We start from the raw sequence: 21,919 nt of genomic DNA, 5'->3' as shown, positions 1-21,919 counted from the left end.
GTATACACTCTAACTCTCCATCAACTAGTTTGTAATCCACGCCACCACTTTGCGCTCACACCCAAGCTTCTCATTTTATTCTCAAGCCTCCTATGCGGGACTGTATCAAATGCTTTGCTGAAATCCAAGTAGATGACATCTGGCTCTTTTTCTTGATCCAATTCTTTACTCACCCAATCAGAAAAGTCAATCAGATTTGTCTGACAAGACCTTCCCCTGGTGAATCCTTATTGCCTCGGGTCAGCAATCCTCCTGACTGTAGATAGTTCACTATCCTTTCTTTCAGCAGAGTCTTCATTAATTTTCCCATCACTGAGGTGAGGCTAACCGGTCTGTAGTTTCCAGCTTCCTCTCTGTAACCACTCTTGTGGAGCGGGACCACCATCGCTCTTCTCCAAGCACTCGGCACCATTCCCGTTTCCAGGGATCTATTAAACAGGTCATGCAGCAGACCCACCAGCACATCTCCAAGCTCCCTCAGTATCCTGGGATGAACCACATCCGGCCCCATGGCCTTGTCCACTTTCAGTTTTCCTAGCTCTTCCCATACATTTTCTTCTGTAAACGGAGTTTCATCTATCCTGTCTCCATTTATGGTCTTGTCAACCAGCAACATTCCTTCTCCAGGATCTTCTTTAGTGAATACCGAACTGAAGTATTTGTTTAATATTTCCGCCATTTCTTCATCTCTCTCCACACATTGCTCCTTGTAACTTTTAAATTTCACTATACCACTTCAGGCCTCCCTTCTTTCTCTGATATTTTGTCTTCTTTCTTTACCACTTTGGCAATTTTTTCTTCTGCTTGACCTTTTGCATTCCTGATTTTTTTTTCTCCCTCATTTTAACTGCAGGTGAAGTTGGAACAGAATTTTCACAATTTTAGAAATTAGGTAAAGGCCTGGCTCTTTCCATTTTCGCCTGGGCAGATTTTAAATTGAGAATAGTATAGATTGTTACGAGCGAGTCCACCACGCCGCTGACGGGCCGAGGGTTTGGAGGCCCTCGGGTACTGTTGTAGGCGCGAGGAGCGCGATCGCCTCTAGAGCAAGTGGTGTGAGCCCTTGGGCCACGGCGAGACCCAGGGAGGAGCCCCAAGCCACAGCGTGGGAGGTGAGCCGATGCAAGCATGGAGAGCCAGGCAGGTACTGAAACAGGAGTAAGGAACAGAGTCTGACCCTCAGCCGGACCTGCACGCCCATGGCCACCAACAAAGCAATGTTGATTGATGAACGGTCCTCCGACTGTTCCAAGCCCTTTCGGACCTGCCGCTGGGTAACGGCATTGGGCGGCAGGCCGGACAGAGGACGAGGGCAGACAGAGTCCTTAGTACCACTTTAATTATTCAAGATATATACTCATGCCTTAAACATCCTTTGTATTTATCCACGTCCTGTTGACGAGTTATTATTATTATCTATGTAATATTTAATTTGTATTATTTATTTATATTTTTATATGATATGTTATATGTTACTCATATGTTAAGAAACACTGTTTAATGTAACGCCTTTATTGCGACAGTTTTGTTCTATGTAAACCGACCTGATTCGATACTTGTATTGAGAATGCCGGTATATAAAAATCTGAAATAAATAAATAAATAAATACACGGAAGACATCATAGACGAGGGCTGGTGCAGAGACATCAGAGATGAGGGCTGGAAAGGAAGACATGAGCACTGTCCCTCAGGGCGCCCTACTCAGCCCACCCGCGGGACTGAGTCGCAGACCACCCCGTCCCATACGCACCCTACACAGCCCAGGAAGGCTGGTCGCGGACCACGCTGAGAGCGGGAGAGCACTGGGAAGAAGATGCGGTGGATTACTGCACTCCAGGCAGTCGAGGCAGGTGCTGCACTCCAGGCAGCTCAAAGCAGGCAGGAACATCTGGAACTGGGTCAGGAACTGGAACAGGTATCAGGAACATCCGGAACAGACATCAAGGCAACAGGGAGCCATCAAGACAAGTGAGACCACGGATGACCTGATCAGCAGACAGAACACAGCAATGTGTAAGCTAATCCAAAGGCAACAGGAAGTGGAATGAAAGTCCTTTTATACTGCAGTATGCAGGCAACTCCCTGGGAGGAGTTCACCTAGACCGCCCCTTGCTGGCCCTATAACTGAGGTGGAGTGCCGCGGGCTGGCCCCTAAGGAGAAGGGCGTGGCCGGAAGCAGGAAGTCCAAGCAAGCACAAGCAAGCCACAGGCAGGCCTCAAGAACAGCTAGGCCTCCCAGGCCCTGGAGCAAATCCTGGATGGTACACAGGCGAGGCCCTGGCTTCGGAGCGGCCTCCGGAAGAGAAGGTGAGATACCTCCTGTAGCGCAGCAACAGGGGGGATCGTAACAATAGATAGTTGAAGTTTGAAGTACATAGCTTGGTTTATTTGAGTAGTATGTGTTTTATTGTCATTTTATTTGTTTTTAAATATGTATACACTGATTGTATTTTATTGTATTTTATTGTAAACCGCTCTGGCCAGATCTGGTATCTGATGAGAAGTATAAGAAATGAGAAATAAATAAATAACAGATATTCTTCTTTGTGTTCCTTTTTGTGAAATTCTTTATACTTCTTGAATGTTGTTCTTTTTGCCTTAATTTTTTCAGCCAGCTCCTAAGAGACCCAGATTAGTTTCTTTTTCCTCTTACTCTTCTTTACTTTCCTACCATATAGATTTGTTGCTTTTGTAACAGCTCCTTTTAATTTGGCCCACTGTTGTTCTACCTCACTCATTTTCTCCCAGTCTTCCAGTTCTTCCTCCAGGTACATCCCCATTTTGACAAAGTCCGTATTTGTGAAATTCAAAACTCGGGTTTTTGTGTGACTTCTCTGTATCCTATTCGCAATATCAAACATACTGTCTGATGATCACTACTGCACAGGTGAGCCCCTACCCGAACATCAGAGACATTATTCCCATTAGTAGGCACTAGATTGAGGATCACACCCTCCCTCGTGGGTTCCATTATCATGTGTTTGAGCAAAGCACCTTGAAATTCACTCACTATCTCTCTACTTTTTGTAGATTCCGCAGAAGGAATGCTGCAATCCACATCCGGCAGATTAAAATCTCCAATGAGCAACACTTCTCCCTTCTTTCCCAACTTTTGGATGTCCTCGATCAAGTTTCTGTCCAGTTCATCCGGAGGCCTGTAGATCACACCAGTAAAAATGGAAACAGCATCTCCTCTTTTTAGGACGATCCATAAAGCTTCTTTACTACTGTCCCTTGCAATTCAGCTGCTTGGATATTGTTTTTGACCCAGAGCTAGTCCTCCCCCTTTTCTGTCCTTCCTTAACAAGTTATTGCCCAGGATGCCCACATCCCAATCATGAGACTCCATGAACCATGTCTCAAGTAACAGCAACAATGTCCAAGTCCAACTCCACCATTAGGGCCTGCAGGTCTGGGATTTTATTGCCCAAACTACAAGCATAAATGATACAGATCTTCAGATACCTTAAAGGTTTTAATGATGCTCAATTGTCAAATTTTTTCCGTTAGAAAGAAATCAATAGAACCAGGGGTCATAAAATGAAACTCCAGGGAGGATGACTCAAAACCAATGTCAGACATATTTCTTCACAGAGGAAATGGTGAATGCCTGGAATGCCCTTCTGGAAGAGGTGAAGATGAAAACAGTAAAGGAATTCAAAGAGGTATGAGATAAACACTAAGGGCCAGATATTCATACCTACGCGCAGGTGTAGATTTGTATCCGCAACCTGGCGCGAACAAATCTACGCCCTATTTTATAACATGCACGTGCAGCCGCGTGTATGTTATAAAATCCGGGGTCAGCGCGCGCAAGAGGATGTACACTTGTGCACCTTGCGTGCACCGAGCCCTAGGGGAGCCCCGCTGGCTTTCCCTGTTCCCTCAACCCCCCCACCTTCCCCTATCTAACCATCCCCCCAGCCCTACCTAAATCCCCCCCCCCAATATAACCTCTCTGTCTGCCTCAGCTCCTCCAGGTCTGCCACTCTAGCCTCCAGCAATTTTAGATCTAATTCTTAGTGGAGCACAGGACTTGGTGAGAGAAGTAACGGTGGTGGGGCGCTTGGCAATAGTGATCATAATATGGTCAAATTTGAATTAATGACTCGAAGAGGAACAGTATGCAAATCCATGGCTCTCATGCTAAACTTTCAAAAGGGAAACTTTGATAAAATGAGAAAAATTGTTAGAAAAAAACTGAAAGGAGCAGCTACAAAAGTAAAAAATGTGTAAGAGGCGTGATCATTGTTAAAAAATACCATTCTAGAAGCACAGTCCAGATGTATTCCACACATTAAGAAAGGTGGAAAGATCTTCATTCAAAAATTGGAAGAAGGATCCAACAGAAGAAAATAGGATAATATATAAACGTTAGCAAGTTAAATGTAAGACATTGATAAAACAGGCTAAGAGAGAATTTGAAAAGAAGTTGGCCGTAGAGGCAAAAACTCACAGTAAAAACATTTTTAAATATATCCGAAGCAGAAAGCCTGTGAGGGAGTCAGTTGGACCATTAGATGATCGAGGGGTTAAAGGGGCACTTAGAGAAGATAAGGCCATCGTGGAAAGATTAAATGATTTCTTTGCTTCGGTGTTTACTGAAGAAGATGTTGGGGAGGTACCCATACAGGAGAAGGTTTTCACGGGTAATGATTCAGATGGACTGAATCAAATCATGGTAAACCTAGAAGATGTGGTAGACCTAACTGACAAACTGAAGAGTAGTAAATCACCTGGACCGGATGGTATACACACTAGAGTTCTGAATGAACTAAAAAATGAAATTTCAGACCTATTAGTAAAAATTTGTAACCTATCATTAAAATCATCCATTGTACCTGAAGACTGGAGGATAGCAAATGTAACCCCAATATTTAAAAAGGGCTCCAGGGGCGATCATGGAAACTACAGACCGGTTAGCCTGACTTCAGTGCCAGGAAAAATAGTGGAAAGTGTTCTAAACATCAAAATCACATGAGAGGCTTCTAGGAAAAGTAAAAAGTCATGGGATAGGTGGCGATGTCCTTTCGTAGATTGCAAACTGGTTAAAGACAAGAAACAGAGAGTAGGATTAAATGGACAATTCTCTCAGTGGAAGGGAGTGTGCAATGGAGTGCCTCAGGGATCTGAATTGGGACCCTTACTTTTCAGTATATTTAAAAATGATCTGGAAAGAAATACGACAAGTGAGATAATCAAATTTGCAGATGATACAAATTGTTCAGAGTAGTTAAATCACAAGCAGATTGTGATAAATTGCAGGAAGACCTTGTGAGACTGGAAAATTGGGCATCAAAATGGCAGATTAAATTTAATGTGGATAAGTGCAAGGTGATGCATATAGGGAAAAATAACCCATGCTATGATTACACAATGTTAGATTCCATATTAGGTGCTACAACCCAAGAAAGAGATCTAGGCGTCATAGTGGATAACACATTGAAATCGTCGGTTCAGTGTGCTGCAGCAGTCAAAAAAGCAAACAGAATGTTGGGAATTATTAGAAAGGGAATGGAGAATAAAACGGAAAATGTCATAATGCCTCTGTATCGCTCCATGGTGAGACCGCACCTTGAATACTGTGTACAATTCTGGTCGCCGCATCTCAAAAAAGATATAATTGCAATGGAGAAGGTACAGAGAAGGGCTGCCAAAATGATAAGGGGAATGGAACAACTCCCCTATGAGCAAAGACTAAAGAGGTTAGGACTTTTCAGCTTGGAGAAGAAACGGCTGAGGGGGGATATGATAGAGGTGTTTAAAAATCATAAGAGGTCTAGAACGGGTAGATGTGAATCGGTTATTTTCTCTTTCGGATAATAGAAAGACTAGGGGGCACTCCATGAAGTTAGCATGTGGCATATTTAAAACTAATCAGAGAAAGTTCTTTTTTACTCGACGCACAATTAAACTCTGGAATTTGTTGCCAGAGGATGTGGTTAGTGCAGTTAGAATATCTGTGTTTAAAAAAGGATTGGATAAGTTCTTGAAGGAGAAGTCCATTACCAGCTATTAATTAAGCTGACTTAGAAAATAGCCACTGCTATTACCAGCAACGGTAACATGGAATAGACTTAGTTTTTGGGTACTTACCAGGTTCTTATGGCCTGGATTGGCCACTGTTGGAAACAGGATACTGGGCTTGATGGACCCTTGGTTTGACCCAGTATGGCATGTTCTTATGTTCGTATGCTCTGGTAGGATTGGACTGGGCTGAGGACTGCGTCTGAAGAAAATTGCAATCCTTGAAAAAATTCTACCCAAGAAAAGGCAGAAGGATCCATGCCAAAACCAGGAGGCACCTGTGCTGTGCCCACTGAGCTAGCTTCCCCCATTGAACGCCCAGTTATGGGAGTTCCAAGATCAGGCATCCTTCCTGATATATCTTTACCCAGACCCTCATCAGACTGGGAAGAACCAAGACTTGTAAAATCAGAGGAAGATAATTCTCTCTAAGCCTCCAAACAGCCCTGGCACAAATTAGAGGGAACGCTAGGCTGAGATTTCCGAAGATGACAGGCAGTGCATGGGGAAAGGCAATTAGTTTTCTTAATTATAGGCACCATTATTATAATTATTACCATTTTTTCTTTATGTGTCCAAAATTTAGGCATCCCAAGACTAGGCACTGCAAAGCTAAGTGTCCCAAACTTAAGTGCTCAAACAACGCGCCCAATTTATGTGCACAGGTAAGCGCGCATCTAATCCGGACCCGCTATAACCTAGATGCCCAAACCGACGCCTGATTAAACGTCCAAAAACTGGGAGAATAATTTGGTTGCACAGCCAGACGCACAGACCAAACTGTCGGTCCTGCAGAGGGCAGCCTAATGCACAGTCAAAGCACGCAAAAACACTGCTGCAGCCTACCACACGGCTCGCAGTGAAAAAGTCTCAGAGCGGGGCCTAGCCAATAGAGGCTGCTCAACCTGCCAGGCTGCCCATATCCCTGAATATCCTTCGGGGTGGGACGAACATCGGAACAACACGCCGAGCACGGAGACTGGGGAAGTAGGAAGCCATACACAAAACCCTCCTTCTTTGTCTCTGTATTTCTACCATTTTTTTTCCAAACCTTACCTGAGCTCAACCCTTCCTGGCTGAGTACAAAGACGGTCTCTGGCTGTGGGGGGGGGGGGAGAGGGCATATGCCGTCACCACTGCATTCATCTTCCTGCATCCACTGCCTTTCAGCTGTTCAAACAGCAAAGTTCACACTGACTGAAAAACCAGCTACCAGACCAAAGCACTCAACTGAGGGACCACAGAAATCACCTCAGGAATTCTCAACTGTGAGAGGGACCATTTGGTATCACCACAGGAGAGCAGGGCAATTCATTTTCCTTTTATTTCTCCTTCTAAAATCTGAAGCAATCCCCAGTAGGGAGAAGCATGTCCACCATCTGCTGGAGACGGAAAATACTGACAGGCTGATGTCACTGCAGGAGTATATGTACTGTGACGTTGGCTTTGCTCCTTCTCCATCTGCTGGTAGAGGTGCATAACCTACTTTTCCTGAATCAATCAGTCTGGGAGCTAGAAAATGGGGTAATTGAAATCTCCTATGACTACTGCACTGCCAAATTGGTTAGCTTTCCTGATTTATCTTAGTATTTCATTGTCCATCTCATCATTTTGGCCGGTGGATGGTAGTTACTCCTATCACTATACTCTTACCAACACACATGGGATTTCTAACCATAAAGATTCTACTGTGTATTTAGTATCTTGCATGATCTTTATCCGGTTAGACTCTATGCCAACCTGGACATAAAAGGCCATACCCCCACCAAGTTGATCCTCCCTATCATTACGATATAATCTGTAGCCTGATATAGCACTGGTCCATTGGTTATCCTCCTTCCACTAGGTCTCTGAGATGCCAATTATGTCCATCTGCTATATAACTCTCCCATCTTACTTCTTAGACTTCTGGCATTGGCATACAGACATTTCAAAGTGTGTTTTTTGTTTGTATTAACAACCTGCTTTTCATTTGACATGGATAATTTGGAATCTTTTAACTCCGGTGATTCTTTTCTTATAGGCACATGGACTACTTTTGCTTTTATTGGAATCTCTCTGTTGGGGTGCCCTGTTTCATTAGTATCCTTCAAAGATACCTCCCTCCAAACCATGTGCTGCTGAGTGACTGTCTGCTTTCCCCCTTGTTCTAATTTAAAAGCTGCTCTATCTCCTTTTTAAAAGTTAGTGCTAGCAGCCTAGTTCCACTTTGGTTAAGGTGGAGCCTGTCCTTTCGGAAAAGTCTCCCCCTTTCCTAAAAGGTTGCCCAGTTTCTTACAAAACCGAATACCTCTTCTGTGTACCACTGTCTCATCTACGCATTGAGACTCCAGAGCTCTGCCTGCCTCTGGGGTCCTGCACATGGACCAGGGAGCATTTCGAGACCCTTAGAGACATGATCAGCGAGGACTGTAAAATATGAATTACAGGAAAGTACAATTGCAAATCTGAATACATTCAAAATATGATAGACTGTTGCTCTTAGACAGAGGTGACATATACACCGAGCCCTGAGGGCAGCACATAACACCGAGCCCTGAGGAATCCCTGATGGGACTACAAACCAATCTGAGGTAGACTCGGCAATCCTAACTTGTTGCTCCCTCAGATGAAAGTAAGAATCAAACCAATGAAGAATGGTATCACCCAACTCTATGCTCTTTAGGCGAGCCAAGAGTATTTGATGGGAGACCAAGTCAAAAGCTGATGACACATCGAGGAAAATTCTAACAACAGCACAATCATGATCAAGTTCATAAAATTAATAGAGTTTTTGTATCCTGTTTTTGCTGATAGCCACACTGGGAACTGTGAAGATCTCACTTTCACATAAAAAAATCCAAAAATTGGTTGTAAACCAATTTTTCCAATAATTTCCTTAGAATGGACAAATTTGATATTGGATGGCAATTGGCTAGAGACTCTATTGACAGATTACTTCATTTGAGGATACATCGGATAACTACTCATTTAAGAGTGGCTGGAACAATTCCTTCAGAAAGGGACAAATTAAAAAGTGACACCAAAACATCTAAAAAAAAAAAGAAATCATCCTTCAAAAGAAAAGTAAGTATCCAAAAAACAATTTGATTTTCTTAGCTGATATAATGCTGTTCAATTTCAGACTTACCAATAGTTTCAAATGAGTCCCATAAAGGACTCATTTGTGTGGAAGCAGAGGAATAAATTGGTAAATTGTTAAAATTCAATCCAATGGACTGAAGACCATCCAATTTATGGCTTGAGGATGGCCTGACTTTGCTCACTAAATAAGTGACAAATTCATTTGGAGAAAACTTTAAATTATCAGGTTTATTTGGACCATAAACAATGTTCTTAATAGTGGAAAATAACTGAAATGGTTGATTTACTGATTTCTGTAAATGAGAATTGTAATACTTTTTTTAAGCAGCTTAAAATAAACATTTATATTGCTGCTCGAGCATCCAAAAATTGGGAACACATACATTCAGGTTAATTTTTCCTCCACTTCCTTTCCGCTTTTCTCCTAAATCTCTTACTAAGAATAAGCTCCTGATTAAACCAGGCCACTCAAGAATGGCCTCACTTATTTGTCTTGGTATTAACAAGAGATATATTGTCTCTAATTTGAATTAAAGTGGAATGAAATGTATCAGCTAAATTTACAACAGTACTGTAACCAAGGTTTCTCTTACATGACAATCATTCTGAATGAAACAGAGAGATGTCAACTGGGATCCGGACTTTTTTAACAATAGAAGTTTCAGAAAAGAAAACATGACCATTCAAACAATGTCTTCAAAACATCATGAAAATGTTAATAGGATAGACAGGGGTGAACAATAAAACTTCCATGCTCTGTGATCTTACCTATCTTTGCATCAGGATAAGGCACATCCTGAGGATGAGAATAAAATGCTTCCAACTCAAATGTCTCCTTCTTGTGGAAGGTGATAACTTTAGAGAAAGGAGCTGCATGGTTCTTTCCAAACACTTCGCCTTCCCTGGAGAGGAGGAAAAACATATGGATTGTGCAAGCTCTTGAGTACCCTTTATTATACATCATATTCATTAAGGGGTAGATGTTAAAAGCCCTAAGTGCACAAATCAAGGAGATACACGCATTTCTCAGGCCGGTGTGTGGCATGTGTATTTTAAGAAGTGTCTAGGGACGTGCGTATCTTCCGGTACATGCACAACAGAAAAAGTCCAAAAAAGGGGTGGGGAATGGGTGTGGTCTGGGCAGGGCATGGACATTCCAGGAATTTAAATGGAAACCAGTGCGTAAGTATTTACGTGCAGAAGCGTGTACCATGGTCCCCTGTCACGTAACTTTACTTCTGCTATAGATGGCGTGTAAGTTATGAAACAAAAAAATCTAGGCTAGTCAGTGGGGTTTTAAGGGTTGGGGCAGATAGGGTAAAAGAAAGGTTAGATAGCTAGGGGGGTTAGGAAGTCCTATCCTGTAACTGAGAAAAGTGGGAACAAACTGGTTTAACTGGTAATTGTGTTGGCATGTGTGTACATTAAAATCTCCCCCACTTATGCGGTAGAAGCAGCACATCCATATAAAATGACGTGCACATTTATGTGCGTCCAGCCAATTTTATAAAATGTTCCGTATACGTGCGCATGTTATAAAATGGCCGCATCCATGGGTGTGAGCCAGCCTATGCGCGTTCATATATGCCTGTGTGGCTGTTTTAAAGTTACCGTCCCTCCATAGCAAATCATGGAAAATGGGAAAAGAGTGATTTCTTAAGCACAGAGAAAAGTTCAGTTATGATAACTCATCCTAACATCTTAATATTCCTCATGCTGCTTCTTCTGAAGCCCTGGCCGAGGGAGGACCATTCTGAGGCAAGCTATTCTGCCTTCCTCAGCACACAAACACCTCTCATGCAACCACTCTCTCCATATTCATTGCTGCTTTATAATTACTGTCTTTTGAAAAATAAACTTGGGGAGGGGGGAGGAGTCCAAATAGCTGCATGAGCGGCTGTTTTAGTGTCTTGGTCTTCTGGCTTCCTTTTCTTTCTTATGGCCTGATTTTAAATGGCCCGCACGCATAAAAAACAGGGGTTATGCGCACGGCCAGGCATGGCGCGTGCCGCGCACAAGGCCCAACCACGCACATAACCCACTACACGCACAAGAGCCGGGCCTTGGCAAAGGGGCGATCTGGGAGGCAGCCGGTACAGTGGCCATTTGCTGCTGTGCCGGCGCGTACAACTTGCTACTGCTCCTCTGGAGGAGCAAAGGGTAAATTAAAACAAATAGGGGTACCTAAAATAGGGATAGGGGGTGGGTAGGGGAAGGGAAAGGGAGGTTAGGATAGGGGGTAGGGAAGTTCCCTTCCAGTCCGCTCCTTAGTTGGAGCGGACTGGGAGGGAACTGGGGGAGTCCCAATCTTGTCGCCATGCGAATTAGCTAAATTCTACGCCCCCTTGTGCTCGCCACCTGGGATTTTATAACATGCTTGCGCCAGCGTGCGCAAGTTATAAAATCGCGCGTCCATGTGTGCGTGCCAGGTAGCGCACACACATGGACACGCATGCGTATTTTTAAAAATCTACCCCTTAGCATTTTTCCTGCAAGTTTTGTCTTATATTATGCCAGTGAAGAGAAAAGGCAGACTGTGAGCCTCTCAGAGTCCTCTCTGTTTTCTCCAAAGCAACAGAAGATGGATGGTTTCTTCAGCAGTGAGTGTAAGCCTTCAGACGATGAAAGCCTTGTTGTTGTATTAGGCAAAGGAGCATCTGTATGGCTTGGGGATGAGATTACTCTCATCTCGCTTGATTGCCTGCCTCTGCAGGAGCACAGTGGGGCTGAGATGTGGTGCTAGATGCCAACTGATGACATCAGGATAAAGCAAATGTTGCTTACCTGTAACAGGTGTTCTCACAGGACAGCAGGATGTTAGTCCTCACATATGGGTGACGTCAGTGGACGGAGCCCTGTTACAGAAAACGTTTCTGTCAAAGTTTCTATAAAGCTTTGACTGACACTGGCACACTGAGTGCACTGAGCATGCTCAGCCTGAAATTATCCCTGTGAGCACAGGTGTCTCCCTTTAGTCTCGTCTTGTAGCAAAAAGCGCAAGCGAAACTAAAATAATAAAATGTATGTAGACCCAACTCCGCGGGGTGGCGGGTGGGTTTTGTGAGGACTAACATCCTGCTGTCCTGTGAGAACACCTGTTACAGGTAAGCAACATTTGCTTTCTCACAGGACAAGCAGGATGGTAGTCCTTACATATGGGTGAGTACCGAGCTGAGGATGCCCGAGAGTGCACCAAATGCACCCAAAGACGTGCAAAAGGCGCAACGACGGGGGTGGAATTTGGTAAGGAGGGCATCCTGAAACCCTTAATGGATTGGTGGAAGGATGTTGGGTAGTTAAACCGAAAAGAAGACGAGTAGTCAGACTGGCCAAACATGTAAGCATGCCGGCCAGTCTTACCTAAGCAATAATGGGCTGCGAAGGTATGGAGAGAGCTCCAGGTCGCAGCCTTACAAATATGTACAAGCAGCACCGGCCGAAGGTGTGCTATTGAGGCTGGTATGGCCCTAACAGAGTGTGGTTACACATGGTGTTGTAGTGAAATGCCTGCTTGTTGGTAGGAAAAAGAGATACAGACCGTCAATTAGGAGGAAAAGGTCTGTTTGCCCACTGGAACTCGCAGCTTGGCTTTTGCCACAGGAGGAAAGAGTTAGGTGTAATTCCTATGGAGTGTAGTGCGGTCTAGATAGAATGCAAGTGCACTTTTACAGTCAAAGGAGTGAAGAGCCCTCTCGCCCTGGTGAGAGAGAGGTGTTGGGGAAAAGTGGGAAGAGTATATTCTGAGTAAGGTGAGATGCTGCGTCTACCTTAAGAAGGATATGAAGTTGAATACGTAAGACCACTCGGTCACGGGGGAACTCAGGGTCGGGTGAGTATGTAACAAGGTGTGGAACTCACTGACCCTGTTGGGAGAAGTGATGACTACGAGGGAAAAAATTTCCCATGCCAGATTATTAAGTGAGAGGAATGGAAAGGCTCGAACAGGGAATGTATGAGTCTTGTAAGCACTAAATATAGGCCCCATTCCGTAACCAGTGAAAATAGAGGCGGCTTAATCAGTGAATGACCCATGGTAAGCTGACTCAGAAGGGGGTTGAACCATTAATCGGGTATCCCCACTCCCGGGTGGTACGCCAATTGGAACCGAGGTGTACCCATGTGGAGGATGTCTGGGGAGCAGAATCCGAGGAAGTAAGAGAAAAGAGTGGTGTAGAAAAAAAAAAGGGTGGTAATACCCTTTTGTATGCGCCATGTGGTAAATCATGCCATTTTGAATGGTAAGATTTATGTGTGGAAGGTTTTTGTGACACTACCAGTACCTGAGAACATCAGTGAATCCATGATATGAGACTGACCTGTGAGAAGGCGAACTGGTTACTGGTGTGATAGATTGAGAAGTATGGGAAAGCATACTGGTCTCGGCCAGGACGTGGGTCTGAGAAACAGTGAACCCCGTCCTAGTGCAGCATAATAAGAAGGCTGGCTATGAGAGGCATCGAAAGAGACACATATAAGAGGCCTTTGTTGCAGCAAAGGCGTCCATGTGAACGCATTTGAGACATGTGTAGGGAGTAGAATCTGTCCACCGTATGGTTCGATTCAGACGCAGAGGGCAAGGCCGGTTGATCTCAGCGCTAGAAGATTTTTCTCGCTACACATGTAGTCCGAGACCATCCGAGAGGATGGAAACCTATATGGAGAAGGTCTGCTAGTGCATTTAGTAAGTCTGTTCGATAAGTGGCCCGGGGATGCATGGAGTGAGCAAGGGCCAAGGGTAGAGCTGCGCAGCTTCCTAGCAGAGTAGCTAAGAGGTTGTGCATGCTTGTGTGTTGGAAATACCACATTGTCACTATGCTGTCTGTCTGTATGCACAAAGGTTTGTTGCAGAGGAAATATTGTAAGGCATAAAGGCATAACTCATGGCTCGAAGCTCCAGGAAGTTGATGTGAAACTCTGCATGGAGCGGAATAGACGCATATTGGGTTAAGAAGATGTTAGTTAGAACTCTGCAACCCTGAGTAAATGTGAGCATGAGCAGGACCAGCCGAGGATTTGGTTCTAGATCTGCAATATGGATCAGGGAAGAAAGCAGTTGAACAGCTTAGATCCACTGATAATTGAAATTTCACTGAATCTTACTCATAACAAATCTGGACCTATGAGTAAAGTGCATGGTGAAAAAATCCCGTGGCCCAGCAATGAAAGAATTGAGGGGCTGAGGTTATGTTGTATGCGTGCAGAGATATATAGGAATTTGTCAGAATGTCTGCGCGGTTGTTGGACAGGACGTACGTTGTGACTGTGGTGTCCAGAAGTGTTCTATATGGGATTTATGGTAGTTAACAGCAATCCCAGGTAGTAGATTTATAGTGAGTCGTGAAGAAGATAGAGCTCCTTGCTTGGATTGACTGTTGTTATGCAGCTGTCCATGCAAGGAAAAGCGTGAATGATGTTTTACTCCGTAAAGAAACAGCAGTCACTGTTAGTGATTTAATGAAATACCCAAGTTGCCGAAGCTGGAGCAACCGGCAGAGCTTGGGATTGTAATATTGACTCACCATGAAGCACATAGAAAGATTAGAGGAGAGAGGCAAACCTACTTACTGCAGTATGGAAGTATGGTGACGAGAGACACCATTTTACCGGTCCCTTCTGAAGAAAGTTGATATTTCTGAGGTCCAGGATGGGCAGAGAGCAACTACTTTCTGTTGAAAGTAAGAATAGTGAGATTAAAACTCCCCCCCCTATGCTTTGTAGTGTACGGGGGACTGTACCCTGAACCTTGGTACCAAGTGGGGTGGCCACTCTGATATCCAGCATGTTGAGAGACCAGGAGGTGTCCAACTGGCGGGGCTGATGTAATCTGGATATCATGTAATCTTCCACAGGAGCGTGAGCGGTAAAAGTCTTACCCGCATTTCTGTGTGCTGTACAAGAAAACGTCGAGACCTGTCGCCAGGCCTCGAGATGGATTTGCAATTGAGGCAGTGTTTGCTGGATCTTGTGTCTAGCAGATCAGTGAATGCATCTGGATTTCGGTCCTTAATTAGGAACCAGAAGCCAGAGTATTAATCAGTACAGAGTCCCGTTGCTGACAACGGGAGGATGTCCTGATGCAATCCCAAATGATTGGTAGAGAGGTTCTCTTGGTATTGTGTCCGACATAGCTGGCACTAGCGATATGTGGCACTAATACGGTTCTTGGAAGACAAGACGACCTAGAACCTTTCGAACCATGAGGCCCGATTTAGAGAACAAGTCTCAATGGGATTGTCGCTGAAGCAGGATTAGAGTACTTACCATCCGTCGTGGATCGCAGAAGGATGAGCCGGTGAAGATCGATGGCTCCGTGGATTTCAGGAGGTATCGAGGGACAGCCTGAAGGATGTAAACGTCCAACTCAACTCTGTAACCTGGTATAGTAGCGCAGGTACAGAGGAGACAGGCTGAGCATGTTTGGCGCTACCACAGTAATTTGTGGAGGGTCAGAACCCCGCACCGGTGTCGGTGGGTAACTCCTCGGGTACAGGGGAGTCATTATGACTCATGAACCCAGCCCTCTTTGCAGCGGCTCGATGTATCGTGATGCCAGTGCAGAATTCCTCGAAACTCGGTCCGGTCATTCTGCAGCACCGAGGACTGCCAGCACTGTGTGGAACAGTGGCGGTGGCAGTAGCGATGTTGCTCGGCCCGGGCATTCTCCAGCACCTAATAGGATAGCACCGATGTCTTGGATGGCGGCGGTGGAAGACGGTCACCGTGCCGGTGACAATGAATGGCACGGTGCTCGGCCCGGTCTTTCCCCAGCATCGAGGTGGATGCCCTCGCTGTCTTGGATGGCGAATGATGATGGACTGTCAGCATGCCTGCACTGCTCCTGGCACTATGTAGTGTTGTAGGCTGATACGGGGCTTTAGTTAAGAACCCAAAGCATGGAGTACTATGTTTAGGCGAGGGCATTGCGTGTAGGTGCTATGTCAGTATTGATGGTATCGATGGCTGCATAGAAGCGGCCTTGAGGGTATCGTCAAAAATATAGATGAAAAAACTTCGATGGCCCGGGCAGAGCAACGATAACAGTGACGGAGGCACCGACGGCATCAGCATAGGTATCGATGGAAACGATGTGGCATCGAAGAATCGAATAGACATCGATGGCATCGGGAAATTGATACCAGCATCAACGGAATCAATGGCCGCATCGATAGGAACGAGGACACCGATGAAAACGACGTGGGCGTCGACGGCATCGATGGATGGAGACGGGCGCCGACAGCATTGGTGGCACGGCCACGAGCATCAACGGCATGGCCATGGGCGTTGATGGCATCGACAGCACCGACATGGGCATCGATGGAATCGATGGCATCGACATGGGCATCGATGGCATCAATATGGGCATAGATGGCATTGATGGAATCGACGATGGCATCGATGGAACTGACCTGGGCATCGATGGAATTGACAATGGGATTGATGGAACAGACCTGGGCATCAATGGCATCGATGGAATCAACGATGGCATCGATGGAATCGACCTGGGCATCGATGGCACCGACGACACCAAGGTGTGTATTGATGGCATCCACCCGGGCATCGATGACATCGATGGAAAAATCAGCGCCATGGATGAAAACATTGATGGCACCGAAGGAATCGATGCGGGGATCAATGGCATCGATGGACCACGGGGGGAGGGGTGTCAATGGCATCGAAGAAGGCAGGACGGCCTGGATGGAGGTATTCACAGTAGCAATGGGGGCATCGACTGCACGAAGGTACCGAGGTAATCGATGGAGGCATGAATTCGACAGAGGCCATGGCAGCAACGGTAACCGTGGAAGTCCCTATCCCACTAGTGCTAATAACCAGGCAGAGGGTCACAGGAGGACACTCGCAGGCTATGTGGGGCTAACTCTGAAAACATAGGGAGAGAGAAGGCCGCAATTCGGTTGGTAGGCCAGGGAAACCGAAGTGAGGTGACAGGAACCGACCGAAAAACAGGGCATAGTACTCACAGAGCGTTGATTAACTGTACGCGAAGGGAGACCCGTGCAGGGAAAAAGCATTTGTGAAGTAAAAGTTTAAATTGTTTCCGTGAGGAAAAATTGTGAGAATTTCTCACAAAGCTCCTAACCGCTATGCTTACTGCTGAGCAGAAAAAAGAAGACTGAGGGGAGACACCTGTGGTCACAGGGATAATTGCAGGCTGAGCATGCTCAGTGCACTCAGTGTGCCAGTGTCAGTCAAAGCTTTATAGAAACTTTGACAGAAAAGTTTTCCGTAACAGGGCTCCATCCACTGATGTCATCCATATGTGAGGGCTACCATCCTGCTTGTCCTGTGAGAAAGAGCATTCCAGAGGGAGTAAAATCCCGACAAATAGCTCACGTGCATGTTTCAGCATCCACTGAGGTGCTGTGCTCGATAAATAAACTCAAGAGGATGGAGAGAGATGAACTGGCTATAAATATGAGTACTCTGTTAAGTACAGTATTGGGAACACTGGCTGTGGCTATACCTCTTTTGATTATGCCCTTTGTGGTTACTTTAGACACCATCTGGACAGTGTTAGAAAGCTTTGATTCTGAAACTTTAACTTCTGTGAATATAGATTCAGTTACTCAAAGTGTTAAAGAACTGGCTCATAATCAAGGATCCTGCTCTAAAGAGCATGACAGTTAAATTAATGTGGTAGATGATGAGATCCAAGAATTAAAAATGTTTATTTAAAAATGTATTTTCTACCTATGAATGTTTTTTTGAAAAACATTCATAGCAATTTTGTAACAAAATTACAAAGACAACAAAACAAAACAACTCCTACATAAATTTTAATCCAGCTCTTATCCAAGGTAAAAATGTATTAAACTGGAAAATTGAACAGATAAGAGAATTTTGCAAGGCATTTTCCTCAGGTTGTGGGAATGCCTCCAAGAGATATCTTTAAAAGTTACCTTCAGGAGGTATTGAATATAATTACCTGGAAGTACTCCTCCGGTGAACAGGATTTTGTCCTTACCAGACAGCAAACAGGGAGATTCTGGACAAAGATAGTTTGGACTTAATAGCTATCTTGAAGGGATGACAACAAGAAAAGCATACTAGAGCAATGCTGCTGTTCTCATTTGTCTTTGAACAGGTTTTAAATATGGTCCAGGGGCAGAGGATCTGGAGTTTTCCCAATCTGGTTAGAGTAATTGAACAATATAGAAAATTTTCCCTTGCCATAAGCCAGGAGACTAGAGCTCTTGGAGCTATATTTGTTTAAAGATATCCCTGAAAATGCCTTGTGAAATTTCGTGATGTTAATAAGGTTTTCTTTGTCCCAGATCAGCTTAGATATTTTCTTGATGCAAAGAAGATCACCGACTAGTCCTATGAAGGTCTATATTCAGACACAGTCCAGATAGAAAAGTTAGCCGGGTAAACTTACCCAGCTAACTTTGGAAGAATTTTCAACAGTGCAGCCACTCTATTGAATATAGCCGGCTATCTTAGACCTGGATTCACCATTCTATCGCAGAATGGTGAATCCAGCGAAAATGGGGGGCACGCCTGCGAAAGCCGGCAGCCTTTGCCCCACCGCGGTGTTTTTGCTGCCGGCTTTCGCACCCAACAGCACCACCGTGAAAGGTGGTGCTATTGGGCGTGCTACTGGTGACGATAACGTTACTAACCTTATCGCTGCCAGCGAAAACACCGCCGAGTCCGCCTCCTCGCGCCACTACTCCTCCCCGACTCCGCCCCCAGCATGCTATCGCCCGTGAAAAGGGCCTTTTCGCATGCGATAAGCCTTTGAAAATGACTCCCTTAATTAGTTAGCTGGCTAACTATAGCCAGCTATCTTTAGGATAGCTATTTGACTCGACCAGACAGCCAGCTAGTTCTGAATATTGGAGCTAGCTGATTAACTTAGCCAGCTAACTCAACTCCTCCCAGTTATGCCTCTGGACCGCCTCTAACTTATCCGGCTATATTCTAGCCACCTAACTTATTAGCTAGCTAGAATTTATCCAGATAAAGGCTGAATATAACCAGGTAAGCCATTTAGATGGATAGCAGAGTTGCTTACCTGTAACAGGTGCTCTCCAAGGACAGCAGGATGTTAGTTCTCACACATGGGTGACATCATTGGATAGAGCCTGGCATGGAACTTAGATCTCAAAGAATCTAAAACTTTCAAATATGCCCTACTGAGCATGTGCAACTGTAGTCATCACCCTGCTCCCTAAGCAGAGTCCCTCAGTCCATAATATAGCTAATACATGGAGCAACCAACTTCCAGGAGAGGCGGGTGGGTTTCGTGAGGACTAACATCCTACTCTCCTTGGAGAACACCTGTTACAGGTAACCAACTCTGCTTTCTCCGAGGACAAGCAGGATGGTAGTCCTCACACATGGATAAATCTCAAGCTACAAGCTGTCTGAGCAGGACAAAGTGGGAAACCACACCGTGCTGAAAGCACCACCTCTCTTCCTTTTGCCTGTGACGCAGCCGACCCACAGCGGGGTCTAGGTAGAAAAAGAGAGTTGGATTCTACAAAGAGAAAAACCATAGAAAAGACAGACACAAAACCACGATGCATAACAGAGATGCTTAAGGCAGGGGAGTGATGCAGTGCCAACAAGAAATATACAATGTATAATGGAAAAAATTTCAAGCAGAGTTTCAGATCAGTAAACCATAACAATGACAGTAGGTCTAGAACCCCCTGGATACAGGAAAAAGTCTAGAGATGTAAACATGAGAAGGACTCTTGGACAAAGACCACACAGTTTTCTTCGGTGATACAAGACAACTGAAAAATCAACTGGGACTCAAGAATTCCCCAGAAAGAAACTGCAGTCCACTGACAGAATGTCTCTGCAGAAGTGCGCCCATGTTTGTATGCCCACGGCAGAAAACCCATGCAAACGCTTGGAAGATGTTATGCTTGCCGCCCGCGGGGGCCCTGCAATGCGGCCCTCTCTCCTTTTTAAGCAACTTCCAGGCTCCAGCTTCCCGTCGCTTGCAGCAGTGGGCCGCTGGCTTCGTCCTCGGGCTCCCACCAGCGCCTCCGGTCCTGCTCCACTTCCCGGGACTTCCAGCCAGGATGCCTCCATCCATCAGGCCTCTCCACAGGGTTCGCGGAGAGACGCCGCCAGCAGCGCCACACCCCTCCCTAGGCGCGCGCGCATCAGTAAACCTTTTAAAGGGTCCACTGCGGGAACCTGGCCGTGGACCTGGATGCTGACGTCAGATCCTTCAACGTATAAATGCTCAGGCCTTGCACCATAGCGTTGCCTTTGCAACAGGTCTCCTCGGTTCCCTGTTTGGTTCTGAGTACTCGTTGATTCCGTGCTTCCTTGTTCCTGATTGTCTTCAAGTTCCTGATTCCTCATTCGTCTTGTCTGTCCTTTGGTTGACCTCCTGGTGCCGACCTCTGCTATGTCCGACTTTGCCTGCCTTCTCCAAGCCTGATCTTTGCTACGTTCGACCTTGCCTGCCTTCTCCAAGCCTGACCTCTGCAACATCCGACCTTGCTTGCCTTCTCCAAGCCCTCTGCTACGTCCGACTTTGCCTGCCTTCTCCAAGCCTGACCTCTGCAATGCCTGACCATGCCTGCCTTCTCCGTGCCTTGACCATTGTTACGCCCGACCACGCCTGCCTTCTCTGTGCCTTGACCACTGCTACGCCCGACTACGCCTGCCTTCTCCGTGCCTTGACCACTACCAGGCCTGACCACGCCTGCCTTCTCCGTGCCCTGATCATTGCTACGGATGACCACGCTATAGACCCGTTTGTGTCCAGAGTTCTACATTGCTTGCTACACCTTCTAATTGCCGCCAGCTCTCATTTAAGTTTGACAGTGATGCCTCTGTCCCTATCCTCTAGACGTGGACTCCTAAGGCTCCGGCCTTTCTCTGCTCAAGCACCTTCAGTCAATCCTCGTTCCTTGGTGCTTGGGTTCCTGTATTGGGACCAGACTAGGATAGAATTTCGCCACCTGCTGGCTGCTGTCTCTGGGCTGAACTACCTACCTTTGACGTTCAATCTCTAGGCCCGCCTAAGACCTGCCGGCCCCGGCACCCAAAGGCTCAACCCGAGGTGAAGCTCCAGTCCACTCCACCTGCTGATGGTGGAGACCCGTAGGCCCGTGCCTGCGGGTTGCGTCAACCCCACCTCAGTCCAAGAATCCACCTCCAGCGCAACAGAAGAATAATCAGCAACAACTGAAGGGTCTGTGATAGACCCTATGTGCAGAAGCACCAGACACTGCTGACCAGCAGGACAGCAACAAGAGTTTCAGGGGATAAAAACGCAATCTCTGAATGGAATCACTAGTCCAAACCCCAAGTAGAGAGATATGTTAGGCCTGAAGCTCACTCACACTGCACCCTGTCAAGGGCAGGGCTATCCATCCTGTGTACAAGATAGTTCTGTTCAACAGGAAGGCACTTTGGGCAACCTAGTGAAGTGAGAAAAGCTAAAGGCAGTATTGGCCAGAGCTTGGCGAAAATATAGGGAAAAAGTGGTGTATCTTTTATCTGTATCTAGGTATACAGTAAAATATACTACTAATGCCTTAGCTTTTTTCCACCTCTCCCCAAAATTCCAATTGGAAGTCGGAAGGAGTAAAGAACACAAGGAGGCAGACTGTTGGACTTCCGGAGTAAGCTTAAGTCATTAGATTGTATATCTCAACCCCAAGCAATAACTCACTGCCGATTCCAGTAAGGAGTTACCCACTGAGATAGAGCCCTCAGCCTGCTTGGAACAGCTGAAACTGAGAGCAAAATTCCAGAGGGAAGAAATCCAGAAACACTTCACTAAGAGACAGGAAGCTAGGGTACTGCAAGTGC

The 21,919-nt window shown here is 45.7% G+C and overlaps 1 protein-coding gene across 1 annotated transcript in view; it reads right to left on the bottom strand.

Moving 5' to 3' along the window:
* Positions 1 to 21,919, bottom strand: part of HSPA4L (heat shock protein family A (Hsp70) member 4 like) — a 626,705-nt gene that overhangs the window by 199,770 nt on the left and 405,016 nt on the right. Inside the window, exon 11 of the mRNA XM_029590014.1 lies at positions 9,881 to 10,014. Coding sequence (XP_029445874.1) covers positions 9,881 to 10,014 — 134 coding nt within the window. The remainder of the gene's footprint in view (positions 1 to 9,880; positions 10,015 to 21,919) is intronic.

The sequence above is a fragment of the Rhinatrema bivittatum genome, chromosome 1 (assembly GCF_901001135.1).
Source record: "Rhinatrema bivittatum chromosome 1, aRhiBiv1.1, whole genome shotgun sequence".
NCBI classification, from domain to species: Eukaryota; Metazoa; Chordata; class Amphibia; order Gymnophiona; family Rhinatrematidae; genus Rhinatrema; species Rhinatrema bivittatum.
This window is presented reverse-complemented; position numbering and strand designations above follow the sequence as displayed.